This window comes from Nyctereutes procyonoides, unplaced genomic scaffold (genome assembly GCF_905146905.1).
Source record: "Nyctereutes procyonoides isolate TBG_1078 unplaced genomic scaffold, NYPRO_anot_genome, whole genome shotgun sequence".
NCBI classification, from domain to species: Eukaryota; Metazoa; Chordata; class Mammalia; order Carnivora; family Canidae; genus Nyctereutes; species Nyctereutes procyonoides.
Genome location: NW_026575131.1, coordinates 5,958,894 through 5,983,707, shown reverse-complemented (window position 1 = coordinate 5,983,707; position 24,814 = coordinate 5,958,894). Strand labels below are relative to the sequence as shown.

At 45.4% G+C, this 24,814-nt stretch overlaps 2 protein-coding genes across 3 annotated transcripts in view; one reads left to right on the top strand and one right to left on the bottom strand.

Moving 5' to 3' along the window:
• The window catches only part of MKRN2 (makorin ring finger protein 2), a 30,006-nt gene extending 18,398 nt beyond the window's left edge, over positions 1 to 11,608 (top strand). Inside the window, exons 5-8 of the mRNA XM_055344946.1 lie at positions 1,370 to 1,584; positions 3,662 to 3,772; positions 9,842 to 9,986; positions 10,163 to 11,608. Of these exons, the coding sequence (XP_055200921.1) occupies positions 1,370 to 1,584; positions 3,662 to 3,772; positions 9,842 to 9,986; positions 10,163 to 10,300 (609 nt within the window). The 3' untranslated portion in view covers positions 10,301 to 11,608. The remainder of the gene's footprint in view (positions 1 to 1,369; positions 1,585 to 3,661; positions 3,773 to 9,841; positions 9,987 to 10,162) is intronic.
• The window catches only part of RAF1 (Raf-1 proto-oncogene, serine/threonine kinase), a 77,145-nt gene continuing 63,896 nt past the window's right edge, over positions 11,566 to 24,814 (bottom strand). For both annotated transcript variants that reach the window (XM_055344944.1, XM_055344945.1), the window contains 7 exons: positions 17,458 to 17,542; positions 16,521 to 16,697; positions 15,102 to 15,148; positions 13,508 to 13,626; positions 13,029 to 13,160; positions 12,759 to 12,893; positions 11,566 to 12,586 (listed from right to left, as the gene is read on the bottom strand). In XM_055344944.1, coding sequence (XP_055200919.1) covers positions 12,443 to 12,586; positions 12,759 to 12,893; positions 13,029 to 13,160; positions 13,508 to 13,626; positions 15,102 to 15,148; positions 16,521 to 16,697; positions 17,458 to 17,542 — 839 coding nt within the window. In that variant the 3' untranslated portion in view covers positions 11,566 to 12,442. The remainder of the gene's footprint in view (positions 12,587 to 12,758; positions 12,894 to 13,028; positions 13,161 to 13,507; positions 13,627 to 15,101; positions 15,149 to 16,520; positions 16,698 to 17,457; positions 17,543 to 24,814) is intronic.

Sequence of the window (24,814 nt, the reverse complement as noted above, 5' to 3'; positions counted from 1 at the left end):
CGTGATCTGAGCCAAAGGCAGACGCTTAACCAACTGAACCACCCACGCACCCCATAACCCTATTTTCAAGTCCTTTTCCCTGTTGTCATTTTGACAGTTTTTAATTATTTAGAATGAAGCAAAAGGGAAGAGGCACCAGAAACAAAGCAATGCAAAGTTCAGAGAACAAATCTAACTCAAGAGTATGGATGGATGGGTGGGTATGTGTATAAAAGAGGAGAGATGCATTACATACACATCCTCCGTATGTTTACATATCCTCATGCTTGAGGTCCAGCCTGGCTGAGTTCTGGAGAATTTGAGGAGCCAAGTATTGGAAGGGACCTTTCAGGTCATCAGGTCTGCAATATTTCTGGATGCTCTACCTCACACTAGGCTCAGTGTGAAGATGGGTAAGAGAGATGGAAAGGAGCCCATAGCTACAGTGTTAGAGCTTATGATGGTGAGCAGGCCATGGGGTGTTGAGGGCTGAGTCTGTTCCTTCCCACTGCCTTCTTAGGGGTGTTCAGGAGAGCACGAAATTAGAGCTTTCCTCTGCGCCCAGGTGTGCTGAGGTTTTTGTGCTGCATGTATTGGTTTATCTCCCATCCGTGTCCACCATGAGCTTCCCAGGGCAGAACCTGAGGCTTCAGACTCTGCATTGACTCTCATGCCTGATACACAGTGCCTCACATGGGGGGTATTCAGCAACTACTTACTGAATGAATACATTCATTAAATGGCTTGTTCTCTCTCTCTCTCTCTCTCTCTCTCTCTCTCTTTTTTAAGATTTTATTTATCTGTTCATGAGAGACACACAGAGAGAGAGGCAGAGACACAGGCAGAGGGAGAAGCAGGCTCCATACAGGGAGCCCGATGTGGGACTCGATCCCAGGTCTCCAGGATCATGCCCTGGGCTGAAGGCGGTGCTAAACTGCTGAGCCACCCGGGCTGCCCAATGACTTGTTCTCTTGAGAAGTGGTGCTGCTTACCTCTGACTCTGAACGACCATCCTAGTGTTTTAAGTTAAGGATTGTTCAGCATTGCTGATTGGTGTAAACCAGAGTGGGTAAAGACAATGCCCAGAAGAGCCTGGAAATGGGGGTCCTAGGCTCTGTGAACTCTGTGATCCCAGGCTGGTCCTCTAAACTGACGGTGACCATACCATGTTAGGAAAACAAGAGGCTGAGCAGGTGATGTTTGAAGTTCTTTTTGTGGTCTGAGAGAGCTTTGTGTCTTGAAGCCAGGGGCTGCTGGGCTCCACCTCAGGCAGTCATGGTGTGCGTGCCTTCCTGATCTTGGGTGTGGCAGTGTGGCCACCGTTGCTTCCTGGCTCTTGCCTCTCCCCAGCAGCCTAATAGCGTTGCCCTCCTTTCTCTCCGTACTTCAGATCTGCATGTCGACATTTGAACACGAGATGGAAAAGGCCTTTGCCTTCCAAGCAAGTCAGGATAAAGTATGCAGTATCTGCATGGAAGTGGTCCTTGAGAAGGCATCTGCTTCTGAGAGGAGATTTGGGATTCTCTCCAACTGCAATCACACGTACTGCTTGTCCTGCATCCGGCAGTGGAGATGTGCCAAGCAGTTTGAGAACCCAATCATTAAGTAAGTCCAGCTAGGGGTCTTAGGTATGGGAGCTGGGGAGTTAGATTTGGGGCCTTCTTCTATCTACTCTTAATTCCTCCCTTGGCCTCCAGTGTGAAAATAACTAGTGAGTCCTAGCCCCTAACTGCAGGAGCCTGGGCATGTCAAGTAGCCTTCTTTTTTAAAATATGTGCCTTTTCCTTTAAAATATGGGTAACAGCTCCTGCCAACTGTCAGGGTGATTGGGGCCACTCAGCAGGGATCATCTGTGTGAGAAAGTGTTAATGGCACTGGCCTTTTGGCTCCAGCACTAACAGTTACTAGTGGTTGTCTCTTAGGCTGATTGCCTTTTACATTTTCAGCCTTTTTTTTTTTTCATCTATAAAATAGGATTGTTTGAGGATTAAATGGAATAATGCATCTAACACATTTTACGTAGTGTATGATACATAGGATGTGCTCCATGGAGCCAACACAAGCTTCTTTTTTTTCCCTGGCTTTATTGAGATATCTGACGTATAACAACACAGGAGTCTTAAATTTTGCAGAGGGACAGGGGAAGAGCTTACTCATACTGAAGAGAATGTGTGCTGTGTACTGTTAGAAACTCTTCACGTAAATTAGCTTCTAATTCTCTCAGACCCAGCGATCATTCTCATTTACAGATAAGGAAACTGCGGTAGAGTGAAGTCAAGTAATGTGCCCAGAGTCACATGTTTGTGTGGTAAAATAGCTTTATTGAGATGAAAGTGTGTAGTTCAGTGGTTTTTAGTATTTTCACAGTTGTGCAACCATTACTTCAGTCTCATTTTACATTTTTATCCTCCCAAAAAGAAACCTTTGTTTGCCTTCACTGCCCATTTCCTCCCTGCTGCTTCCAGCCCCTGGCAGCCCCTCCTCTACTTTCTGCCCTCCAGCTTTGCCTGTTTGGATGCTGATTGGAAATGGAGTCATACAGTATGTAGCCTTTCTTTGTCCAGCTTCTTTCCCTTGGCATACTACTCTCGGAGTTCACTCATCTGCCATGTGTGTGCTGGTGCCTTGTTCCTGGTCCTAGCCAAGTAACATGGCCTCGTGTAGATACCCATATTTTATTTTGTCATCAGTTGACAGGCATTTGGATTGTTTCCTTCTTTTGGTTATTGTGAATAATGCTACTGTGAATACTCATGGACAAGTTGTTGTGTGGACTGTTTTTATTTCTTTTGGGTAGATACCTAGGAGTGGGATTGTTGGGCCATACGGAAACTATTCAGCATTTTAAGGAACTACCGGGCTGCTTTCCACAGCAGCCACACCATCAACACAGGAAGGAACCAGCTGCTCCCCACACTCAGCAACTCTTGTTACTCTATTTCTGATTTTAGCCATCCTGTCAGGTGTGAAGTGGTATCTTGGATTTCCCTGCTAACTAATGATTTTGAGCATCTTTTTCTATATTTTTTGGTCATTTTGGAGAAATGGCCTACATAAATCTTCTGCCCATTTTACAATTGGGTTTGTTTTAAAGATTTTTTAAATTTTTTTAAAAGATTTTATTTATTTGACAGAGAGAGAATAAGCACAAGCAGGGGGAGCAGCAGAGGGAGAGGGAGAAGCAGGCTCCCCGCTGAATAGGGAACCCAATGTGGGGCTTGATCCCAGAACCTTGGGATCATGACCTGAGCCAAAGGCAGACATTTAACCAACTGAGCCAACCAGGTGCCCCTAAAGATTTTATTTTTAAGTAATCACTTTACAAAGGTGGGGCTTAAACTCACAACCCTGAGATCGGGAGTTGCTTCTTCCATTGACTGAGCCAGCCAGGTGCCCCAAATTGGGTTGTCCTCTTATTGTTGAGAAGAACATGTTTTTAGCAGTAAATAAGGTTCTACACCTAAACTAATATTATACTGTATGTTAACTAAGTGGAATTTAAATAAAACTTGAAAAAGAAAACAGTAAAGAAGGTTCTTAGGTGATTATGATTGCACCTTTTGGAATTTTTGGTTAGGAAACATCTGGAGTGGTCATGTATTTGAGCAAGGAGTTTGCTGGTTCAGTGTACACAGGATTTGTAACTTCATCTCTCCCATACTAACCTTGATTGTAATTTCAGGTCTTGTCCAGAATGCCGTGTGATATCAGAGTTTGTAATTCCAAGTGTGTATTGGGTAGAAGATCAGAATAAAAAGAATGAGTTGATTGAAGCTTTCAAACAGGGAATGGGGTAAGTACTTTGACTTTAGACATGATCCCGGTGCCTGCCTGGCAGATGCATTATATTTACATGCCTTTGAACCCCACAAGGTAATAATGTAATTTTTGAAATTTCAGCTTTGAGTTCTAACTAACAAATAAAATTGTAAGATATTTAAAGTGTCATGGTGATTTGATCAACATTGTGGGAGGATACTCCCATCTAGTTAATTAACGCATCCATTACTGTGTGTGTGTGTGTGTGTGTGTGTGTGTAGAAAACCTTCCAAGTTCTACTCTCTTATTAGAAAATTTCAGTTTTATAAACAGTGTTAACTATAGTCACCATGTTTCACATGAGATCTTTATTCATCATATAGGTGAGAGTTTGTATCCTTTTATCAACTTTTCCTTATTAACCCCACCTCTTGGCCTCTCCGGGAACTCCTTTTTTACTACGTGAGTTTGACTGTGTGTGTTTGGGTTTGTTTTTAGATTCCACATGTAAGTGATCTCATACAGCATTTGTTTTTCTCTGTCTGGCTTATTTCACTTAGAATAATGCCCTCAAAGTCCATCCATGTTGTCACAAGTGACAAGATTTCCTTCTTTGCCAAGGCTGAATACTATTCCATTGCATGTATATTCCATATCTTCTTTATCCATTCATCTGTTAACAGACACTTGGGTCGTTTCCATGTCTTGGCTGTTATGATTAATGTTACAGCAAATATGGAAGTGTAGGTATCTAACAGGCATGAAGTGTTAGCTCATTGTGGTTGTGATTTGCATTTCCATGATTTTTTGTGATGTTGAGCACATTGTCATGTGTCTGTTAGACATTTTGATGTCTTCTTTGGGAAAATGTCTATTTGGTTCCTTTGCCCATCTTTAGGTGGAATGTGGTGGTGGTTTTTGTTCTTTTTTTTTTTTTTTTTTTTTTAGATTTTTTAATGTATTTTTTCACGAGAGACACAGAGAGAGGCAGAGACATAGGCAGAGGGAGAAGCAGGCTCCTCACAGGGATCCAGATGTGGGACTCAATCCCAGGACTCCAGGATCACGCCCTGGGCTAAAGGCAGATGTGCCCAACCGCTGAGCCACCCAGGCGTCCCTGGTTTTTGCTCTTAATATGAGTTCTTTAAATATATTGGATATTACCCCCTTATCCAGATAGATGATTTGCAAATATTTTCTCCCATTTAGCAGATTGCTTCTTCATTTTGTTTGGTTTCCTTTGCTGTGCAGAAACTTCTTAGTTTGATGTAGTCCCAATTGTTTATTTTTGCTTTTGTTGCCTTTGTTTTTAGTGGCAAATCCACAAAGCGTACCAAGACCAATGTCCAGGAGCTTACCGTCTTTGTTGTCTTCTAGGGGTTTTTATGGTTTCGGGGCTTACATTCAAGTCTTCAATCAATTTTGAGCTGATTTTTGTGTATAGTATAAGATAGTGGTCCAGTTTCCCCAACATCCTTTATTGGACAGATTGTTTCTTCCTCATTCAATGTCCCTGGCTCCTTTGTCATAAATTGACCTTATCTGCGTGGGCTTATTTCTGGGCCCTCTGTTCTGTTCCACTGATATGTGTGTCTGTTTTTCTGCTAGTACTGTAATTGTTTGGATTTACTATAACTTTGTAGTACAGCTTGAAATCAGGAAATGGGCTGTCTCCAGCTTAGTTGTTTTTTCTCAGGAGAACAACAAAAACAGCTTTGGCTGTTTGGGGTCTTTTGTGGCACTATACAAATTTTGGAGTTGTTTGTCCTATTTCTGAGAAAAATGCCTTTGGAATTTTGATAGGATTGTTTTCAATCTGGAGATTGCATCGGGGAGTGTAGACATCTTAACAGCATCCTTCCAGTCCTTGAGCATGGGATACTTACCATTTACTTATGCCTTTCATTTCTTTCATCTTGTCTTACGCATACAAGTCAGTTTCACTTCAGCTTAATTTAGTCCTAGGTATTTTATTCCTTTTCGTGCAATTATAGATGAGGTTGTTTTCTTAATTTCTCTTTCTGGTAGTTCATGGTTAATCTATAGTGGCAACTGATTTTTTATATATTGATCTTGTATCTTGCAACTTTATTATTATAAGGTATGGATGTAATTTACATACATTAGAACCCAGCAGGGTGGGATCCCTGGGTGGCGCAGCGGTTTGGCGCCTGCCTTTGGCCCAGGGCGCGATCCTGGAGACCCGGGATCGAATCCCACATTGGGTTCCCGGTGCATGGAGCCTGCTTCTCCCTCTGCCTGTGTCTCTGCCTCTCTCTCTCTCTCTCTCTCTCTCTCTCTCGTGACTATCATAAATAAATAAAAAATTAAAAAAAAAAAAAGAACCCAGCAGGGTAATACTATGATTTTTGCCTTTGAAAGCTTATGTATTTAAGAGAAAAATAAAAGTTTTTTATATTTACTGAGATACTATTTCCAGTGCTCTTTGATTTGGTATATAATTTTACCTTCAGCCTCAAGAACTGCCTTCAGCATTTGTTGATGTGGTGATGAAGTCTTAGTTTTCTTTTTAGCAGAAAGAGCTTTTCTTTTCGTCCTTAAAGGATATTTTCATTGAATATATTGGTCAGATTGGTCCTGTTTACATCTTTGTCTCCTTTTTCAGTGAGTACAATTCTGGGTTAATAGTTTGTTTCTTTATTTTCTTTTAGTATTTTGCAAATGTTGTTCCACTATATTCTGGCCTCTAGTTTCTGAGAAGTCAGTAGTAATTCAGATTGTAATATGTCATTTTTTCTGGGGTTGCTTTTAAGATTGTCTCTTTATCTTGGTTATCAGCAGTTTGCTCTTTTGCCTGGGAGTGGTTTTCTCTGAATCCATAAGATTTTATCATTTGGCCATCAAATTTTTCTCCTGCCCTGTTTTTTCTTCTCTTGCTCCCCCACCCCCACTTTTGAAGATTTTATTTATTCATTTGACCCAGAGCACAAGCCATGGCAGAGGCAGAGAGCATTTGACCCAGAGCACAAGTCATGGCAGAGGCAGAGAAGCAGACTTCCCTGCTGAGCAGAAAGCCTGACTTGCTGCTGGTCTCCATCCCAGGACCCTGGGATCATGACCTGAGCCAAAGGCAGATATTTAACCGACTAAGCTGCCCAGGTACTCCTCTGCTGGGACTCTTAATAACATGTACTAGATTTTTTGCTACTGCCCCACAGGCATTGGGGCCTGTTCATTTCTTTCAATTTTTTTCCACCTCACTGTTCATCTTCTCCAATAGTGGCTGAACTCCTTGTCATCTAGAAGTTCATTTCTAGGTCATGTTTTCCTGATTATTCATATGTTGAATGTTTGGGATCATGGCCTAAACACTGCCAGTGTTAACCTGGATGGTAGAAATCCTGGATTCTCTTAAACAATAAAGCATTGATGTTTTTATATGCAGGTAAAAGTGTTTAAGTTCCAGGTCTTGGGCAGCAGTTCTAATCTGTTTGGTTTCTTATCCTCCGCTAAGTTGCTGTGAGCCTCTGCTGTACTGATGTCCCAGTCAGCCATTGGGCTGAATTAATACATAGTATCTGGAGTCCTCCCACTCCTGCCCTTCTCTGGGCAGGATTGCTTCCTCGCTTTCCAGTGGGTGATTTCCTCCCAACTCTGTTGGTCCTTCGGGCCAGGGAGACTAGATTTGCTCCTCTAGTTTAGACACCTGACTTCGGCTTGCTGTGGGCCAAAAGCTAGAACTCCCTTCTTGCCATCCTGTTCTTCCAGCCCTTCTGCTATTGTTCATTCTCCAGTGCCTTCAGGTCTTTTAAAAATTTCTGTTGCTAGTTATCTGCCTTCAGGTCTTTTAAAAATTTCTGTTGCTAGTTATCTGCAACAGAGGGTCGGGGCTGGTAGAAGGGTGCTTGGCAGTACTACTAAAGGATACCATATGTCACTTTCAGATTGCCTGTTAATTACTAAAGGTTTAATACTTTCCTGGTTTACCAGTGTCCCTGCCCATGTGGTGTTATCTGTCCACCAGAGGGCAGGAGTGGCAAGGCAGCCGGGCCAACCTGTAGGAAGCAGCTATGCTGGAATGGTCTGGAAATTCTTGTTATTTCTGTTTAGGTCTTTCCTGGCCTTAGTTTTCATTGATGATGGTGTTACGAATTTCACACATTTAATGGGCACCTAGTAGAGGCTAGGCACCCTCAAGCTAAGCACCAGTGGGGGACATAGAGTATAGATTAGTAAGATAGTTTCATGGGTAATTGCAAAATGGCAATTGTGATACATGTTTTCTGGTGACAATTCTTCATGAGAGGCCCAAGCCACACGTCACAACAGAGAGAGCACTTGGATCCCTCTGGGAGCATCAGAGAAAGCAGTATGGGAAGCTGAGCCATGAAGCATGAACAACGATCTATGTGAGAGGGAGGGATACAAATGCTGCATTTGGGGAGCAGTGCAAGTGGCCCTGGGGTTAAAAGAGGTGTGGGGAAGGATGTCCAGAGACAGACTGGAGTGAGATCTAAGGGGACAGACCAAGTGACACACTGGCACACTCCTCAGTCATAGTGTGAAGACCAGAACCTGATGGGAAGGAGGCCAGTTAAGAAATGACTGTGGCAGGGCAGCCTGGGTGGCTCAGAGGTTTAGTGCCGCTTCGGCCTAGGGTGTGATCCTGGAGACCCAGGATCGAGTCCCACTTCAGGCTCCCTGCATGGAGCCTGCTTCTCCCTCTGCCTGTGTTTCTGCCCCTGTCTCTGTGTCTCTCATGAATAAATAAATAAAATCTTTAAAAAAAAAAAAAGACTGGCAGCGGGGAGCAGGATATAGCATCCACGTGGCTTCAGCAGTGTGGGGACAGGAGGGATGGGGTGACTGGGAACAGGCTCTGTAAGCAGGGGTAACAATTGGATAGGAGAGCTGAGAACAAAGAGGCAGTCTGCGTGCACTAGAGGCTTTTATCCTTGGTGACCAGGTAAGGCTGGGGAAGGAGGAAGAGTTATTTGGGGGGGCAGGACTAGAGAGTGATTTTTTTCAACCTGTTGGGTTTATTAAAGCCAGTGTCTAGCGACCTGGTGAGAACTGGCTGCTTGAGCAGTCATTTGAAGGTCTACTCTGAGCCGCTAGGGTGGGGGCCGTGGCAGGTGCGGGCCCCCAGCTAGCACCGTGCTGTTTCCCTCAGTGGATGGTTGTTGAGGAGCTTTCTCTATGCTGCTCTGGGGTCTCAGAGGTCCTCGTCACCAGTCTCTGCCATCCCCTTGTCTGAGAAGATAGACCAACACTGAAGATCCCCATCCTTGTCTGCCATGGTCACGTGCCCCAGCTACCCCTGGTAGCAGTCTGCCCTTTCTGCTGCGCCACTTCCCTTCCTCAGCACTCCCAGATGCCCTCTTGCCTACTTGGGTGTCTCCACCATGGGATCATGTATGATCGTAGAAGTCAAATTTCATTTAAGCAAGAAATGGTAATTTTCTAGTTGGTTGTAGGAGCCCCTCAGGAGCAGGGGCTCTTAACATAGAGATCTATGAGTGGAATGTGAAGATCGGTCTATAAAACACAGCAGAAAGTTAATTTTTTTACCGTGTGTTTTATTTTACCCATTTAAAAACACTGTTCCAAGAAAGGGGCCCATAGCCAACATACGGAGTTAAGAAGCTCTGCTCTAGATCTAGAAGGTGAAGACCAAAGAAAATTGGAATGAGACATGTAACTTTGGGCAGCTAATAGTCCTGGCTTTTCTGTGCCTAAGTCAAGTCTCCCTCACCCCTGACATCACTGCTGGCCAGGAGGAAGGGAAATGTCCCTGGGTGGGGCTCCTGCTGCTACTTCTAGCTGAGGCTTTAGGAGCATAGAGCCCAGACAGCTGGCCCAGAGGAGCTATCAGGCCTGTACTCCCCTGAAGGCCTTTGTGGAGGTGCACTGGGAGCTCAAAATACTGGGGTCCCTGTGCAGGTTATGTTCTGTGTGCGGCTGCCTATCACAGTGGCAGATTGGGAATCAGCGTCCCAACTTCACTGAGCCTCAACTTCCCCACCAATAAAATAAGGCTCATCTAGCTCCAGCATTGCAGGCGGGGATGGAAGGCAGCCTTGGTTCTCCCAGGCCCCAGGTTCTCCCAATATCCTTTTGACGTTTCCTTTCTGTTTTTCAGAAAAAAAGCTTGTAAATACTTTGAGCAAGGCAAGGGGACCTGCCCATTTGGAAGCAAATGCCTTTACCGCCACGCTTACCCTGACGGGCGGCTGGCAGAGCCTGAGAAGCCCCGGAAGCAGCTCAGTTCTGAGGGCACCGTGAGGGTAAGGACTCTGACATCTCGGTCAAGGACACTTACCTGGTGGCATGTCCAGGTGCTGCCCCTAGCCCCTTCTGATTGCCTGGGCAGCAGGAATGGGGCAAGCCAATGAAAAATAAACTGTCCGGCCTTCGTGTCGCCGTTAGTAACATCAGGCATGTTTGCTGGCTGTTTCCGCAGTTCTTTAATTCAGTGCGGCTCTGGGATTTCATCGAGAATCGAGAAAGCCAGCATGTGCCCAGCACTGAAGATGTCGACATGACAGAGCTCGGGGACCTCTTCATGCACCTCTCTGGAGTGGAGTCGTCAGAACCCTAAGGAATAGACGGGTTCCCCTGCACCTTGGCTCTGCCGGCCGAGCATTCCCCAAGCTAGAGCGTGCAGAGCTTCCTTTACTGCAACCTGAGGTGGCGCGATGCTTGGGTTGGAGGGCGTTGTACTTACTCGGTCTCATCCCCTCTCCATTACTACAGCCGTGGGAGGAGTGAGGATATAAAATAACCCAACATGTATATGGAATTGCTACTTTTATAGTTGATCTCTTTAGTGCACCCCAAGCTCCTCGAGGAGACCAGCTAACCAGCCAGAGCTTTGATTGATTGCTTTTAATAGCAGCCTGGCTCCTGTCCTTCGTGAGCTTTAGCTCCCTAGAAACAGTCACCTTGTAACTGCCTTTAAGCAGGTTTTTCTTGACAACAAAGGATTCTTCACCCCTGTAAGACGATTCCTCTATAGTGGATTTCCCTCCTGTACCTAAATAGTGTGTAGTCAAAAACTGTTTCTCGAAAAGCTCTGTATAAATCAACTTAATGTGGGCACTGCACACCTTAGCATAAAACCTGTAGCGTGTTCTTGTGTCCCAAATCAGAGCAGGAGTCTTGTTGTCTATGTGTTCAATAAACTAGTAAAAACCTTCCCTGCAAGGGTGGGGGTGCCTGGAGTAGCAGCAAGTGTAGGGCAGCGAAGCAGAGGCCTAGCCCCTCACTGCTGGTTGGTGTCGTGGGGCCGCATGCTCCACAGAAAGAAACACATCCCCGACTGTCACCTGTGGGCTTTCCTGGGGCTCAGGCCCCAAGGGTCATTTTACTGGGTTCGGCACACACGTGCTCTTATGTGTGGCCCCTACTCTAAGCCATATATTCGACCTGTAAAGCTTGGCTTTGATTTGAAATTCTGTAAAAAGTTAACAGCACCCAACAAAGTTTCTATGACCTGGTGGCAGTGCTCCTGAAAACAAGTCATCTGTCTTGTGACTAACTGAAGGAACATAACTTTGTGAATCAAAACAAACCCACCCCAAGCCTGAATTAATCTATTTTTATAAACAGTTATAGATACCAAATATTTTATAAAATGCATTAAAGTGTGGGTAGAAGAAGGTCTATTCTTACCTGAGTTTAGAGTGCTTGCGTAATTTTTATAGTTAAGTCTTTAGTGAGGGTGACAGCACAAAGGCTTAGATTCCTTCCCAGCAGAGGCTCTGGGCCCATTTCCTGCTGCTTGAGTTCTTGCTCCAGGAGGGATGAGCAAATGGGAGAGCTCAAGCTATGAGCTCAGTAAAAGGAAGAAACAGCCATTAAACCTACATTTAATTTATTTTATTAAAATAACATAATTGAAGAACCATCAGATAACTGTATTTTGTCCGGCGCAATAAAAACAAAATTAAAACCCAAATCATCAAGAAAACCTGTATTCCTGGCTTCCTTGCATACACAAGATGTGGCTGAAGAGAAAGGCTGGCCCGGCAACCCCGCCCCACAGGGGCAGCTCCTGGAAGACAGATTCAGCACGATGGAGGACTGCTCCCTGAGGGCAGAGATGGGAGGGGCGGGCCACTCGCCTCTTCTGGAAAACCGTCCCACTGCGCTGGAGACCTCCAAGGAGCGTCCCCAAATTCAAGGTCCATTAGTACCAACACAGGCTCCTTCAGGCGGCCGTGGTCTCTCGACAGTCCTGTACTGGGCCGTTTGGTGTGTTATGTGCAAAACTACCTGTTTGACGCCACACCGCTATCTCTGAAGAACCGTCCTTGCCATGATAAGCCTTCCTCCGAGGGCTGATACCCACGGTCCACGTGTCCATATCAGGGCCGGTCTGTCTGCTACCTTCGTTTCCCCTCTGAGTGCTTTTCCTTGCCCTAAAAATACTCAGCCAACAGCTGGGGCCCCAGATCACATACTGCCATCTGGCAGCTATGGGTGCATCGGCTCAAGAGAACGGGGGATGCAGGGAAAGGGAGCAGGACAAACCGGCGTTTCGAATGGCTTCCTTCTCCCAGGGCCAGGAAGGGTAGAAAAGAAGGCAACATGAAGTTAAGGCCCTGTGAGTAGTCTAGAAGGTCCTTAGCAGCAGCTTCTCTGAAAATGAGCTCTCTGCCTCCATGGAAAGGGAGCAGAAAGGTGGTGCCTGCCGACTGCCCTTCCTCCCCTGGTGGCCTGAGTGCAGGTGCAAAGTCAGCTAGAAGACAGGCAGTCTGGGGGACGTGGTCAGCGTGCAGGCGTTGATGTCCTCAGTGTGGGCCGCCCGATGCAGGGACGGCTCAGAAGCGCTCCTGTTGATCTTCGGCAGAGAGTGCTGGAGCAGCTCGATGGAAGACAGGATCTGAAATGCAGTGTCAGGAGGTGGCCTTGGTGTCACAGAGGGGAGGAGCCCAAACAAAGGCCCTGCCCATCCCACCTGCACCGCCTGGCCCAGCTGGCAAGCCCACCCCTACGTTCCTCTCATTAGGAAGTCCTACTCGAATCTGTTGCTGGGCGCCTGAGCCAAGTCTTACCTGGGGAAAAAGAGGCCTCTCTTCCTTCACCTTTTTCACACAGTCGGCTACCAGCCTCTTCATTGCTTTGGGGCAGTTCTTATATAGCTTACTGAGGTCTGGGGAGGCGTACCCTCGGCCCACCATGAAGATGATCTGGGAGGAAGGAAACAGGGCGGGGAGGAGGACAAGAGTGACAGCAGCAACTTCTAACCCTCCTGCTGCTCAAGCCGGCAGGAGGCCCAGGGGCTCCCGCAGCCCAGTCCCACCGGCCAGCACCAGGGCCCATACCTGATCACGGTTATTGATGTGGGAGTAAGGGAGCTCCCCCGTCATGAGCTCATAGAGCACAATGCCGTAGGAGTAGACGTCGGACTGGAAGCTGAATGGATTATTATCCTGCATTCGGATCACCTCGGGGGCCTACACAACAAAACGCATTCAGTCCTCACCATCTGAGCCCCACAGACATCCAGGCACCAAGCTGTGTCTCCCCCCTGGGTAGGAGAGTCCTTCCCCCCTCAGGTCAGATTAACACAAGCTCAGGAAGCCTAGTCACGGGGACTCAGCACCTATGCCTCTGCATGGTTCTGATCACTAGCTTCTGGGAAACCCAAATTTGCCTCAGGCTGTCTGATGTCACTGAAGGCCTCCCTGAGGTATCTGGACTTCGGGGAAATGTCAAGGAATTCGGTAGGTTTGCACATAGACCTCCATCCAGGGCACCCCTTTTGCCCTGCACCCTGCTAGTATGAGTGTCGCCTCCTTACCATCCACAGGATAGAGCCAGTGGGTTGTTCAACCTGCTGAGAACCGCTCCAGCGCGACTTTACTGTTGCCAAACCAAAATCTCCGATTTTCACCGTCAGGCCTTCATGGAGAAATATATCTCAATGCTTGTTAAGGACTCTGGTTTCAAAAGAATGGTCAAGTTAATTTTGAAACACTTCCCAAAGGTGTTAAAGAGCACAGCATCTCTCTGTCCCCCATCAGTCCCCAGCCTTTTCTGCACTGATTTGCTTGAATTTCTAGTTTTAGAAAATGCCTCTGAAATGGTCCTTCTAGGAAGCACGCAGCAGTTGTTTCAGGGCACCAGATTATTTGGCTCCAGGCAAAAATAAGGCAGTTTCCCTGTGCTGCTTCTCCCCGTTTCCATATCTAGGTGCTAGATTGCTGGCCTGACCTTCCCATAGGACCTAGGTGCCTTAAACCCCAAGATTTCTTTTTTTTTTTTTTAAAGATTTATTTATTCATGAGAGATATATAGAGAGAGAAGCAGAGACACAGGCAGAGGGAGAAGCAGGCTCCATGCAGGGAGCCCGACGTGGGACTCGATCCCGGGACTCCAGGATCACGCCCTGGGCCGAAGGCAGGCGCCTAACCGCTGAGCCACCCAGGGATCCCCAAACCCCAAGATTTCTAAGAGCATGGGCTGCCATCTGCTGCACCTTGGAGCCAGGCCTGGCCCATGATGGCTTGCTTATATTTGTTTCTGCCTGCTTTGTGCCCTCAAATGACTGAAACGTGAAGAACAAAACAGCAAGTCCATCACTGAGCACTGCATGCTGTCCTAATAGGTACCACTTGGGGACTTCCAACCAGGACCAAACTCACCTCATTTCTGGATAAAGAAGTCAGGCAGTTTAAGGCCGACTTGGGATCTGCCAATGCCCAATACCTCCTTTAAAATCTGCAGGGTCTGCTCTCACGATGGCTTACGTGTCGCTCCCAAAAACTTATCACTAAAAGGTACCCCGTGCCTCAAAACACGTTGCCCAAAAAGCCACATCGTACAATCCGACTCAGAGGCTGCTGCCCTCTCACTGGCCAAGGAGCAGAGTGAGGCTATAATGCCACTCACACTCCTCTACAAGAGAAAGGCTGCAGGTGGGGAGGCAGATGTTCCCAGGTTATGCTTCCTGCCCTACAGCATGAAAACTGCAGTGTTCATTCCCCTTCTATAGGAACACAGTAAGTCTCAGAAAGGCGACGGGCTGGTTCTGACAGTGACCAAAGAAACCATTTCTGTACATTCAAGAAAGACAGTTTTTAGTAGTTGCTTTGACAATCGCAACATCTGGCCTGCAGCTACCTTCTGACCAGATACACAGTATCTATGTGCTAGAAATAAACATGGAAGACAAAAGCCCCATCCCTCTAAGTTAAATTTAGTAACGAGTAGTATAATAAAACTTTCAAGTAGTATAATAAAACTTTCGAGCATGACCCAAACATGTATCTCAACTCTACTCTTGTGGAAATCTTTCGAAAGTCCCTTTTTTGCTGGGATAAACTTTAAAGTCTCCCTTCTGTTTTTCTATATTTAGAACTGAGCAGTCCAATGAAACAACCATCAAAGGATACTGTTGGATTTCATGTCTCTGTGGATGATGTTCTTTGCATGCAAATAGCTGTGAAGGAAAATAAATCAATTAAAAACAGTCTGAGGGACATGGGTAGAAAGTGCTTCAAATTACAGCTAGGAAGGAAGCCACCTGAAAGCCTGTCACCTGGCGAGGAACTAAAGGTGGGGACCAGGTGGGCGCTGAAGCAGGCTAGGCCACATCGCACCTTATCTGGAGGTGAGGCCACAGTGATTTAAACATCACTTCTACTCAAAGTAATTGACAACCCAAATGTCCATCAGCTAATGAATGCATAGATGAAGGGTGGCCTACCCATACAACAGTATTGCTCGGCTAGAGAAAAGAGTGAGGTACTGACCCGTGCTACATACAGCACGGATGAGCTGCTCAACACTGTTATGCTAAATCAAGCCAGACACAAAAGACCTCATGGTTCTTTCCATCTATTTATTTAAGAGAGTGAGCAAGTGGGGATGGAGGGAGGGAAACGGGGATAAACACTCCATGCTGAGCACAGAGCCTGATGCAGGGCTCAATCCCGTGACCCTGAGGTCATGACCTGAACTAAAACCAAGAGTCAGATGCTCAACCGACTGAGCCACCCATATGCCCCAACCTCATCTTGACTAAACTTCTAAAATTAGATAGTGGGAACATCTGTACAACTCTGTGATGTACTAAAAACCACTGACTTGTACACATTTGAGGGGTGAATTTTACAATATGTGGATTATATCCATTTTTTAAAAAGTAATTCTGACTAGTTATTTCTTAAAATGTGTAATACATAAATCCCATATGAATTTTTAAGTAGAATGTGAGATTTTACATAGTACCGGCAAGCGCAGCTTTAGCTTATGCCTCCAGACATCTGGGGCTATGAGGAGTTGCCGCTCTTCCACGTAAAAGGGACCTTGACACACACATACACACACCACCACCACCACATCACCCCTACACAGAGAAATGTGTTCAAGCAAAAGACTCAAAAGAGGTACTGTTACCTACAGCTACTAGGGATGACTTTTAAGCATTCTCCAAAAGGAAAATGAATTCTCCAAAAACATCTGTGCAGACCCTCCTGTGGAACAAGCACACCTGCTGGGGGCCATGCCTCAGAGCACACACACCTACAGAGGGCAGTGCCACGGCTGTCCAAGCAGAGGGTTCTGAGCCCACACTATGCTCTTGGGTGTCTGGGTAAATTCTGAGGGCAGTGGCTTGAACCTGAATCTGAGCCCCAAGGCAGGTAGCCTCAGCTTGGGTGAGAAACCTGGAGTTCTCACTCCTTTGGCCCACCCCAGAGGCTTACTTTCCAGCTGTGAAACAATAGCACAGAAACCACTTAGCCCAGGTCCCGATGTAGGGCAGGTTGATACCTGAACCTCTCTAGTCCACAAGCCATCTATCTACTCACTCCATTCCCTGAGCAGTCTGGCGGGCGATGTCAATCAACTGGAACATCTGGAACTTAGTCTCCTGGACATGCAAGTGTTTATAGAGGCTGCTGCCCTCGCACCACTGGGTCACAATTGCCAGGTTGTCCTTCGTCATATACCCCATGAAGAGCAGGATGTTCACGTGCCGTGTTTTGCTGGAGGAGGGAGGAGAAAAAGGGCTGTAAATCTTCAGTTGCTGCAGAAGACAGATCTACTCTGCTTTCCCACTGATGCAGGATCTTGTTGTGTCCTTGACACGCCACCATGCTTATGATCTGGGTGGATGGCAAAGCAAATGCGCAAGACTGCTGATAATCGTGTTGGTGTTATGACAAAGGGCCCTACCATTATTCACCGCAGTGCTGGCCTTTAGAGAGAAGACATTCTCTCCAATGAACACTACGATTCCTCCCATGGGAGCCACAGGTCCCTTCATCTGTGAAATCCATCATTATTCACCTTATTCCTACAAGTCTAAATAACAATTCAAGGACTTAAAAGCTGAAGGTTTTGAAGTCCAGAGTAAGGGAAACTGGCCACAAAAAGAACTCTTAGGAATAAATGTGAAAATAGAACCCGTTTCTCCCTATGTCAAACCAAAACCCCAAGAAGACCCTGGGCTGTTGAGTATAGTGAGCCCAGATACCTGCAGGAGTGGGAAGAGTAGGTGCTCCTCAAAGGCGGCTCTTCTAGAGGTGGGACAACCATGTAAGCTGGAAGGAAACCTTCCCTCCTGAGGAAGGAGTTTCAACCATAGGACTCTGCAGCAAACATTTGCTAAGCACTAGTCCCAGCCACCGGCCCACAGAGACCAGTCCACAGGTTGTGCAGCCCACTTTCTCTGGCTCACAAACCAGCACCCACACTCATCCCCTGCCGCTCCAGGGAGGCTGGAAAGGCCAGCTTCCTACTTACCGAAGGACAGCCACCTCGTTCCTGAAGGCCTGGAACTGCTCTGGTGTGGGGTCGACAACCTTTAGGATTTTTACCGCGACATCTCCTGCAAATTAGTTTGTAGTCAGTGCAATCAGTTGAATGACCTTACTTTGTTATTTTTCATATACCCTAGTTTTGAAAAAGACAGAGTGAATCACTTATTCAGATAACATGTACCACACAAATGGAACAAACACGCAAATTTCTAAATTACACAAGTGGCTGAAAAAAGCCACTACTACTATCCTTTAAATACCACCACACAAGCCTTGAACAGGTTTGGTTTCAACTCTTCCTATCAAGCCTGGCCTCCCCAGCCGTGAAGTCATGTGTGACGGGTCAAATGCAGGACTGTGACAGTGTGGCGCTGGCAGGCAGGTGTGGAGTGGGCCAGCACACACTTGGTCTTCAGGGCCAGGAGACAGGCCATTTAGCAAGTAGTTGATGCCAAACTCGGCAACCACATTTTAATGAGACCTGAGGCCATGCCTTGCAAATTCAAAAATAATATTGAAATTAAGCTTCTTTGCCTTTAATACTACAAAGAAGTAATCCTCGTGATTCACACTGCTTGCCTACTGTGCCCTGGCACAGCGGGTGCCCTCACAGGCATTATCACCTTCAGTCCTCATAGCTGCCCTATGATGTAAATACTGTTACCCTAATTCCACAGGCAACACAGAAGCTCAGTCACGTCCAAGGTCATGCAGCCAAAAACCAGAAGTGCTAGAGCCTGGATCAGAACCCCAGTCTAACTCCAACGGCTGCCCTTCTAACTTCCATACTGACAACAGATTGCACACTGTTAGCCTATTACATAGCCTTAGAAACATCCAGAGATGGATTCTACTCTATGGTGCTACTGATTTAGAAGCCACTTTCCATAGTGTTTCTATGCTAAATTTATAATAGTAATTATAATAAATTACATGAAGCTCTATAAGGACCTCAAATTTTCTAGGGAAAAGAAGTTTACTAAAACACAGACTTCTGAGGATCAAAGTAGGAGCTAGCTGATGACAACTTGGAGGTAACGGAATTCTTCCACTCATCAAACACGTCCCATTGGCAGTGCCCGCCTCTGTAGCCTCCGTGGAATCACTCCTCACTTCCCTTGAATGCCAACTGGTAAAGAGATGGTTCTTATGACAGGTCCCAAACTGCTGCCCTGGGATCTCTGGTTTTATCATCGCAAGCTAAAGTCCCCACTTAATAGCAGGAGTTCATGCAATTCACTAGCACATCGATTTACTGAGGGCCCAGGGCTGCCTCTGAAGGTGCTGCTGACTTTGGATGGAAGAGATACATGCTATGGTCAGAGCTGCCTTCTATCCAGGAAGATGGAGCTGGTAAACCATATGCCACCCCCCCACCCCCGCCCAAGGTTCCTGATGACTGAAGAGGAGGGTAAGAGTCTTCTGCAGAATTGCTCATTCTGGAGCAGTCTGAGCCAAGGTAGAATGCTGGGAGCAAGGGACAGAGGACAGTAGATGTGTCTGAGGGAGGACGTAGAAAGGTTTTCTGAAACAAATGGGATATAAGCCAAGGGAAGGACTTAACTAAATGGGACAAGCTGTTCCAAACTAGATACACCAGGAACAAAGGTAAGGTAAAGGGGATGAAAGAAACATGAGCTAGGTTGGGGGAACTCTAGTTTGCGACCCGGGCCCCTGCAGACTAGGACAAAGGCCAGGGAAAAGTCTTGCCCCAAGAGCCCTGCATCTGCAGACAACATACAGGCAACAGTGAGGGGGGGTAGTAGGCAAGAAACCCCAGGAAGGGGCAGTCCCGGTGGTCCAGCGGTTTAGCGCTGCCTTCAGCCCAGGGTGTGATCCTGGAGACCTGGGATCGAGTCCCATGTCGGGCTCCCTGCATGGAGCCTGCTTCTCCCCTCTGAGTCTCTACCTCTCTCTCTCTCTCTCTCTATGTCTCTCTCATGAATAAATAAAATCTTTAAAAAAGAAAAAAAAAGAAACTCCAGGAAGGGCTGATCTGCTATGGCAGTCAACTGAGTGGCGGGGCCAGGAGATGACAATAGTGGTGCCCCAGGCACTAGGCAGGGCTTTAAAGGGATAGGCCAGGGTGGGTAGAGGAAGGCTTGGAGAGATGCTGGATAGGCCCTCAGGAGGGGGTTGCTCCTTGGGACCTCCCTAGTTCACAAGCCTAGTTTTGCAAGGTCTCCCTCTTTTTTACAGCTCTCCCAGGGGCGCTCTCCAGTTGTCACTGAACTTGCCTTCTGTTTCACCCATTTTAGACCTGATCATAATGTAACCTCAGAGCTCAGAAGGTTCACCAGCAGCCAAAGCCCACTTATAGTGACTCACTCTGACCTTGTAGTCAGATGAACATCCTCCACCTCCAGCCTCTACTTTTTGGCACAGTGAGCAGGACTTCTTATCCCTGTTCAGAGTTCATACAGTCTGTTCCATCACCAAAGCCAGTTCAAATCCTCTCATCTTTCTAAACCCTGTTACTCAAATCTGCACTATGGCTCTGCAGAAGTCTCTGCTACACCTATGCCTTCATGCAGGTCACTGGTGAGAAGACTGAACAGGGTCAAACCAAAGACAGGGCCCCTATGGCACCTACAAGGCCCCATCCTGCCTGACAGCTCACAGTGAACAGTTAAAAGAACAGATTATATGCAATTTCTGACTGAAACCCAGAGACTGTAAACTATAGCATTCCTTCACTTTCATGCAAATAGTCCAAGCACTGCATTAATAGGGATTGAATCTCCTAGGAAAATGGATTTCAATTCCTGTAAAGAACAGTTTTGTACTGGTAGGACTGCCTCAAAGAAGAACGAGTTATTTGGTAACAAGCTACCCAATATTCTGAATTTCAGGCCAAGGCTCACCAAGACTCTTGAAGGTCTTGCACAGTCTGAGACCCACTGATATCCAAAGTCTTTAAGGAACCCTACAACTCTCCATTCCTGGACCTCACTATTAGCCTCCTTGAGGTCCTCAAACAGGTGAGGTGAGTAGCCCAATTCATAGACCCTGTTGCTGCTTCCCTGGGTATGTGCCCACACCTGAGCATCATGCAAGTGCTACTTCCTCAGCAGAGTCCCTCCCTACTAACTTCTACCAGAAACGGTGCATAGAGCTTGCCACTCCCTACCTGCTTTCCTCCATTTTTTTTTTCCTCTTTAGCACTTATAACACAATTTTTACTTTACTTTGCTTGGTTACTGTTCCCACCAGAATAGAAACTCCATTAAGAGAAAGAATTTTTATCTGTTTTGTTCACTGCTTCACTTGTAGCACCTATAAGAATGCTTGGTATTAGAAGAATGTTCAGGAAACACCAGATAAAGAAACGAATGAATCCTAAGGTGCAACAGTCAGCAAGGCATATTATGAACTGACAAGCTGTTTTGGAGCTCTGGAGTAGGCGACGGGGACTGCTGCCAACACGCAATACTAGGGCCCCAGTTGCTCGCAGCACAGGTCAGGAGTCAGTTTCTGGCACTGAGACACAGTGCCCAACAGAAGGCCCCCAAGCGTACACAATCAGGTCTGGGCCTCACACAAAGGCTGCTCTCCAACCTGCCCTGGCAGTCCTCAGGGCCAAGAACACCATTCAAGTTTACCTCTCCAGCACTCCATCCAGTAATACTGCTTACTGCTAATCTCTTCTTTTGGGCATGTTTCTAAGATGACCAGAAAATTGTCCAGTATTAACATTTCTTTTCCTTCTGGAATTATCCACACACCTTTATGGCTAGCAATCTTAAAACATAAGAGGGATGGTACTTACTTCTTTTAGCAAGTAATATAATGACAGATGTAAATGGCCAGGAAACATGTTATAGAGGATAGGTAAAAACTGCAGGAAGTAGTTGCTTTTAAGATTTTTATTTATTTATGAGACATCAGAGAAAGAGACATAAGCAGTGGGAGAAGCAGGCTCCCTCAAGGAAGCCCGATGAGGGACTCAATCTCAGGACCCCAGGATCATGACCTAAGCTGAGGGCAGACACTCAACCACTGAGCCACCTAGGTGCCCCAGAAGTAGTTACTTTTCATGACACCAGAACTTCTTATTTTCCCTTGATTGTAAAGTCAGAGGCAAATGCAGTATAAATGACTAAAGACACATTCCTATGGATTATCATGTTTTTAATAAGATTTTAAGTTGATATCTCAGTCAGCTACCACTGGAGAAGAAAGAGCTATTATCAGTTGGTAAATTTGGAATGTTTAACCTTTTTTTTAACACCCATTTCCTGTTTTAAACATTTAGGGTTATTTAAAACCTGTTAGGTATATCCTTGCTTCCTAGAAGAGAACAGAATGAACACCACTCTCACTCTTCTGACTGACTCAAAAGTTATAAACCTCAGCATTAGGCTGGGATGGGGACTTAGATGTGGGTTCCACCAGGCTGGTGGCCTCAACACTAAGAGGCTCAAGACTGAGGGATTCACTACCTTCTCATGCCATCAGTCACAGTCCTGGCTACCGTCAGTACTGCTGTCTGCATCCCTTGTAATGTGCGGTTTATCATTTGCAGAGGTTGGCAAATCAGATCCCAAACTTATGCTGTGTGTGTCAGCCCAAGGTCAGTTTCCTTACACCAAGTAAGTGAGCTTTAGTTCATGGATCTGAGGTCCCCATCTTGACTGCTCTGAGATTCTTTCTACTTTCACAGCTCCCAGGCAGAACCAAAATTTTGAAAAATAACAACTGTAATTTTTAAGAAACTGAATATTGTATACAGGAACCAGAAAAGCAGCAACAACACACACCCACACACATACCCCCAACACACAAAGTAGTATAGCACAAACAATCCAGAAATTATGGTTTCCCTGGACCTCGTTTTATTCATTTATAGACAGACCACTGGCTTGCTTTCTGAGGAGCAGACACAAAAGTCCATTGCTTCTTGCTCCTCTGACTTTTGAAACACTTAACTTAGAAGAAACTAGAATCTTAAAGGTATTAGACATGTGATCTACATTCTAACAAGTCTTTATGGAAGTAACACTATAACAAATACATCTCCTTACAATAGTCCAACAAAAGCTTACAGAATTGAGAAAAAACATAAGCTCATAGGTAGTACTGTGGCAAATATAACCAATGCTTTGAAAAATTATGAATTCCTCAAGAAACAGCAGCTTAAAGTTGAAAGTACAACTTAATTATATCTATTGGCTTTCAGCTGATGCTTTAAAAATGTAGTATAAAGGGATCCCTGGGTGGCGCAGCGGTTTAGTGCCTGCCTTTGGCCCAGGGCGCGATCCTGGAGACCCAGGATCGAATCCCACGTCGGGCTCCCGGTGCATGGAGCCTGCTTCTCCCTCTGCCTGTGTCTCTGCCTCTCTCTGTCTCTCTGTGACTATTGTAAATAAATAAAAATAAAAATAAAATTAAAAAAAATGTAGTATAAAAATTACTAAGTGCAGGGGAGCCTGAGTGGCTCAGCTGGTTAAGCATCTGACTCAGGTCATGACTTCAGGGTCTTGGGATCAAGCGCTATGTGAGGCAGGGAGTCTGCTGGAGATTCTCTTTCCCTCTTTCTGCCCCTCCCCCCCTCTAAAATGTATCTTTTTAAAAAATGCTTAAGTACTCCTAATGAAAGCATTAAAAGCAATATTCACTCCTCTACCTCCTACAATGACTAATAGCCTTGTCTCAGATACAAGCACTCTATCCCATAAAATTCTGTTCTTCCATGGGACTATACCAAAATAAAAGCTTTTGCAAGGCAAAAGAAACTATCCACAAAACAAAAAGAAAATCTACCGAATGGGAGAAGGTATTTGCAAATGGTTTATATGATAAGGGGTTAATATCCAAAATATATGAAGAACTTACACAACTCAACACCAAAAAGACAATCTGATTTTAAAACAGAGGCTATACAGAAGCATTTCTCCAAAGATACACAGAAGGCCAACAGGTACATGAAAAGGTGCTCTATCACTAATTATCAGGGAAACGTAGATCAAAACTACAATGGAATTATCACCTCACACTCGTCAGAATGGCTAGAATTAAAAAGACAAATAACAAGAGTTGGAAAAGATATGGAATAAAAGGAACCCTTGTGCCCTGTTTATAGGAATGTAAATTGGTGTGGCCACTGTGGAAAACAGTACAGAAGCTCCTTAAAAGATTAAAAATAGAACTATCCTAAGATCCAGTAATTATAACTACTAGGTATTTACCCAAAGAAGACAAAAACACTAATTCAGAAAAGATATCTACACCCACACATTCATAGCAATGTTTTTTTACAATAACCAAGATATGGAAGCAACTTAAGTGTTCATCCATAGATGAATGAAGATGTGTGATTGAGAGATACACACACACACACACACAGAGGAATATTATTCAGCCATAAAAAGGGGGGGGGTCTTGCCATTTTAAATGACATGTATGGACCGAGAAGGTATTATGCTAAGTGAAATATATCTGAGAAAGACAAATACCACATGATTTCACTTACATGTGGCATCTAAAAAAATAAAAAGAAGTGAACAACAACAAAAAGGCATAATACAGAGAACTGGCAGTGCCAGAGGGGAGTAGAACAGCCTAACAGGGGATGGATATTAAGAAGTACAAACTCCAGTTATAAAATAAATAAGCCACAGCATTGGGAATATAGTCAATAAGATCATGGTAACACTATATGGTGACAGAGAGATGATAGCTATACTTAGTGTGATGAGCATTATGTATAGGATTGTCAAATCACTATGTTGTACACATGAAACTACACAACATTGTAGGTCAACTATACTTCAGTAGTAAAATATATAAAGATTATTTATTTATTTATTCATGAGAGACACAAGGCGGGGGGCAGAGGACAGAGACATATGGGAGAAGCAGGCTCCATGCAGGGAGCCCAATGTGGGACTCGATCCTGGGACTCCAAGATCACACCCTGAGCCTAAGTAAGGCAGACACTCAACCGCTGAAACACCCAGACATCCCTAATTATCTATTTGGGAAATATTCTGCAATAGCATAAATTCTCTCTGACCCAGGAGGAAGGCCAGTAGTATACTGGATGCAATTTTCAAAGGAAAAGGAATCAAAAAGTCCCATGCCAGTCTCCTTAAAGAACAAGTTTATGAGATGATTAATTAAATTTGCAAACCCATATATATTAATTAACATTAAGGTACTCAGAAGACTGGAGGTGTTTCTCAGTTTCCAACACCTTGATTTTAATGCTCTGTTCATGTGATGCTCTTAACTTCTCTCAATCTCTGCCCCTGTATGTATAAAGATAAGCATGATACTATCCAAACTAGAAACATAGTATGTAGGCACTTTAGGGTTTTGTTTTTTTTGGCTTCATTAAA